At 50.5% G+C, this 4,532-nt stretch overlaps 1 protein-coding gene across 1 annotated transcript; it reads left to right on the plus strand.

Moving 5' to 3' along the window:
* Positions 1–2,117: 2,117 nt before the first annotated feature.
* LOC142572782 (uncharacterized) lies at positions 2,118–3,760 on the plus strand. Its single transcript, XM_075682137.1, has one exon. The coding sequence runs from the start codon at positions 2,347–2,349 to the stop codon at positions 3,370–3,372; it is 1,026 nt and encodes a 341-aa protein (XP_075538252.1). The 5' UTR covers positions 2,118–2,346; the 3' UTR covers positions 3,373–3,760.
* The last annotated feature ends 772 nt before the right edge of the window (positions 3,761–4,532 follow it).

A 4,532-nucleotide genomic window follows, 5' to 3' on the forward strand; every position in this document is an offset into this window, starting at 1 on the left:
CAGAATGCTCGCAACGCACGCGGCTTCGATAGCTCTCGCTTGGGGTCGACTGCCGAGCAGCTTCCGGAGAGGTTGGAGAGGCTTCGCGCGCTCTCTCCTAGAGAACCAGAAGTAGACGACACGACGTGCCATCATGACGCGGAGCCAGTGAGTGCGGAGCTTAGCCCCGATCGCTCAGCGAACGAGTTGAGGAGAAAATGCATTGCTGTGGAGGAGGGTAACTTGTAATCGTCCTTAGCTCTCTTAATACGAGACGCTTCACACAAATTGTGGTGCGAATAATTAACTTTAGCTGTACCCTACGCGTCAACAAAATTTGTCCGAACCGTTTCAGGGACCCTTTAACGTGCACTTAGATCTAAATACAAGGGCATTTTCACTCCCATCGAAAAGCGGCCACCATGGCCGGGATTCGATCCCGCGACGTCGTGCTTAGCAGCCCAACGCCATGGCCACTAAGCAACCACGGCGTATTCTGCGTTCCTTCGGCACTTCGACACGGCAGCCAGGATGGCACCACGGCAAGGTGAGAAATTTTGGAAAGTCGTCTGTGCTGCATTTCAAACAATTTAGACTTATACGGCACGGCACCGAACGTTGCGACGCAGTTAGCGAAAAACAGCTCGGCCGTTGTGGCCAGTTAGTTTGGCGTGTACTGAATTTTCTTTCTAGGACATGTTTGTGACACTTTCTCTGACCTCCCACATTACTATAACCAATTTCGTTAAATTTTGGGGTACTTTTGAAGCACGGTGGCCTCACCCGGCGTTGTGGCGCAGTAAGCGAAAAACAGCTCTGCCGTGGTGTGGTGATGAAATTAGTTTCGCGTGTATTGAATCTCACTGGAACAAGTTTCTGACGATTTTTATTCCCTCTCCCTTCCCCCAACAACATATACCTTGTTTCGGTACTCACGCTTGTCGAAAACACGACGAGCAATTGCAAGAAGAATAACACGGGAGTATGTTACTTGCGCCGGCAGAACGCGCAAAAGGTAACGCCGAGGAGCTCAAAAACCGGGAACTTGTAACTCGAAAATTCCGCCTTTTGAACGACTGAAAACAGGCTTTGCACCCACGCATTTGTCATTAGTGCGAGTAGAAGGCATTCGGCGAGCGTCTGGCTCGGAGTCTTTGTTGTGGCCACCTTTGTATACGTGGAGTACCATCACGTCGGGTGAGGCCAAGTTGTGTCGAACACGGGCAGTCGTCTATGTATTTGTACTTTTAAACAGCGGGAAATAATGCCCGGGAATGGAAGAATGCTTCGGAATTGAATGTTTTCGTCATATTTTAAGTATGTTATTGTTTGGAATGGGAGTCTGGTATTTTCTACGCTATATTTGTAGGAGCGAATTGCTTTTGTTTGTAATGTCGCCCATTCACCACTTTCGCACGTTTCGCCTCTACACGCAGTTTTCCTGTAAGGTCTAAATACCGAAATGACGCATGCTTGTAATTTTCTTTCTTTTTTTGCAGCTGATGCTGGTCGATGGAGCTTCGTACGGTAACTACTGCTACTTACCTGGTGCCACAACGTTGAATCAACGCTCAAAAAGCCCGGAACGAGCATTTATATAGAGCGAAATAAACATTTCGTCATTTACAAGGCGCTTTGAGTCTACTTTATGAAATTGCACGTTGCACAGATGCGGTAGAGGCTTGTAAAGATCGTTAGCAATTATTTTAAATAAACAATTCCGCACTAACACCGCGCGCAATTGAGCAGCAGAAGCAAAAAAAAAAAGAAAGCGCCGAGTAGCGCAGCCGACGTAGCGCGTGCCAGCTAGCGTTCAAAACGCGCGCGCCCAAAACAGAAACTGGAAGGCGTTAAACCCATCCGCTTGGCGCGCTACAGTCAATTCGGCCGCTGGGCTCTATGGGAGTGTCCACTCTTGCTGAATGTCTTTCTCAATGGTAAAGGAGTCAAGCGACTGGCTCAGCTTTTGCATCGGCTCAGCACCAGTCACCTTGGAACTTCCACGCGCCGTTGTGTCGGCTGTATCGCTATTGGCTCTCGCTCTGTTGTGGTTTCAGCTATGCGTTGGCAGGCGGCGCTAAGAACGCGCGCCCCATATATCAGTACAAAAATTGCTTACTCAACTCACATGACTGGGTCGTAGGGCGCTGTCAGTTATAAAAGACCTTGTCTGTTGTTCATCGCAGCCAGATAAGGCGTACTCGCCTCATAGCTTGTGACTACGTAGCGAGGCATGTATTACCGTTTCACAAAAGTCGTTTGCCTGTAGCCAAGCGTACGTCTCTTGTCGCGAACGGCGGATACTTAAGCTACGTTCAAAAACTTCAGGGCCTTTTCGACTGGACGACCTGATTATCCGCAGGTAGTATGAACGAAGTTAATTTATTGTTGCTCCTATTTCTTGGTGAGCAGATGCTGTGCTGCCCCATGCCAGGACTGCCAAGAAACGGAGTGTTCACACCAGGCGAAAAGGTGCCAAGAAATGTCACTGCTGGCATGGCGGTCACGTACGCCTGCAACGAGGGCTTCCTGATGCTGGGCAGCAACCGTCGTGTGTGCTCGGCCGACGGCCGCTGGCATCCACGAGGCCTGCCTTACTGCGTCGTAGACGTTGCGGCGACCAAGGTGGCGTCTTCATCGCAGCCGCGAAACGACCCAAAGCTGGCGGTCGACAGGAACCGAACGACATGCAGTGATACGCTTAGTCATTTGTCGCCTTGGTACCTCGTGGACCTTGGGCAGGCGCTGCCGATCAGCGTGGTGAAGCTTGACTTGCCAGAGTCTGCTGTCGCGGCTTCAGTGATCGTGCGCGTCGGCAACTCGTCCACGACGTTCGAGAATACGGTGTGCAGCGTTTTCGAAGGGGCTCTGGAACCGGGCAATTCATTGTACTTGCCCTGCGTCTCTGCACACAGCGGTCGTTACGTCAGTGTCCACATGAACGAATTCGGCTCGCTATCCATCTGTGAAATTGCCGTCTATTCCGAAATTGTCGACTTCGAGGGCTCGGAAGCTACCACCGTTCACTCGTCTGACCCAACAACGCAGCCGCCAAGACAAAGAGGTCACGTGCTGGGAATGAAGGGACTGACTGGCATAGGCATCGGTGTATTCGTGCTGCTTGCCCCCGTATGTTGCTGCTGTTGGTGCCAGCGGTGTACGAAATGTTGCTGCAAGAAATCTAAGACCAGCAGAGAGGTGAAAGGCGTCGACAACAGCGTGTTCGTGTTGTGCGAAGGCCCTGTGGAGTACAGGTACGCGAATGCGTGGAACAACCTTGGTCGCGATGGCACGGTTCCCACTGGTGCGAGTGGTGTAACCGCGCGGTTAAAAGACGTTCGCGTTGTGTGTCCAGCGGACAGCTTCTCCGACGTCGACCTAAACAGTCCGTAAGTCGTGCATCAAGTTCATTATGATACATGACGAAAAGGGCAAGTTACTTTGTTGTCAGCTTTCGCTGGACTCTACTTCCGCAAGCTACGTTGCGTTCATTTTAAAACCATTTCTTCAGGGCACTCTTGTGGGGTCGAACGCATGAACAGAGTTGTCGTAGCACGAGCTCCGAATTTTGCGTGTGGCAGTTTTTATTGCAATTTTTAGAGCATACTCATTTTGTTCATCATACATGATTTTATTAATTCTGATTAGACGGTGGGGTGGCACTTGTAGCGCTTGTACATAGTTACCACGAGAAGTTTTAATCTGTTCTTGTGCTGTTTCGTTTTGTTGTGCAACACGACATTGCATCTTTGAATAAACCATGGTGCTGATTCTCAAGTTCTATCTGCAGACACAGGCGAAGGAGGCGTCTTGCATCTAGCTGGTCGGTCACTTTGGTCCCCAACATAGGTCCCTGTTGAACTTTACTGAAGATAACTATTGTTAATGACGTTGATTGCATCAGCGCTGCGGTTCGGTGCATAGTGCTGTATATTTGTGTGTTTGTTCAAGGCGTTGTCGGACCCGCTGTGGTTCCTTAGTGGCTTTCCCGTTACGCTGCTAAGCACGAGGTCGCGGGATCAAATCCCGGCCGTGGCGGCCGCATTTCAATGGGGCGATATGCGAAAACACCCGTGTGCTGTGCATTTGGTGCACGTTAAATAACCCCAGGTGGTCTAAATCGATTCACACGCCCTCACTACGGCGTGCCTCATAATCAGATCGTGCTTTTTTGGTACGTAAAACGTCTGAATTAAAAAAAAAAAGAAAAAAATTCGTCCGAGCTAGCGCGCGGTCTTGTGAGCAAAGGTGTGCTTGCAGGCTGTTCGCAATAGTGCTTCTGAACGCTGCTGGATCCGACGTGTTGTCGCCCGCCATGACGGCAGAAAGGGACCCCTACGGGAATAAACTCCGCGCAGTGTTTCTTCACACTGCCTAACACAAGCATTGAGCGCACTACAGGCAGGAAAGCTGGTAGGTTCAATGCTTTTTAAGTTAAGATGGATAGTTGGCGTCATGGTTGCCTCCATCTTGGGGCAACCAGCTCCAGCTCGTCAAGAAGCTGCGTAAACAAGTGTGGTAGCACGACACGCGCGTTTAGCGCGGCGCGCCAA

Source organism: Dermacentor variabilis, chromosome 1, assembly GCF_050947875.1.
Source record: "Dermacentor variabilis isolate Ectoservices chromosome 1, ASM5094787v1, whole genome shotgun sequence".
NCBI lineage: Eukaryota > Metazoa > Arthropoda > Arachnida > Ixodida > Ixodidae > Dermacentor > Dermacentor variabilis.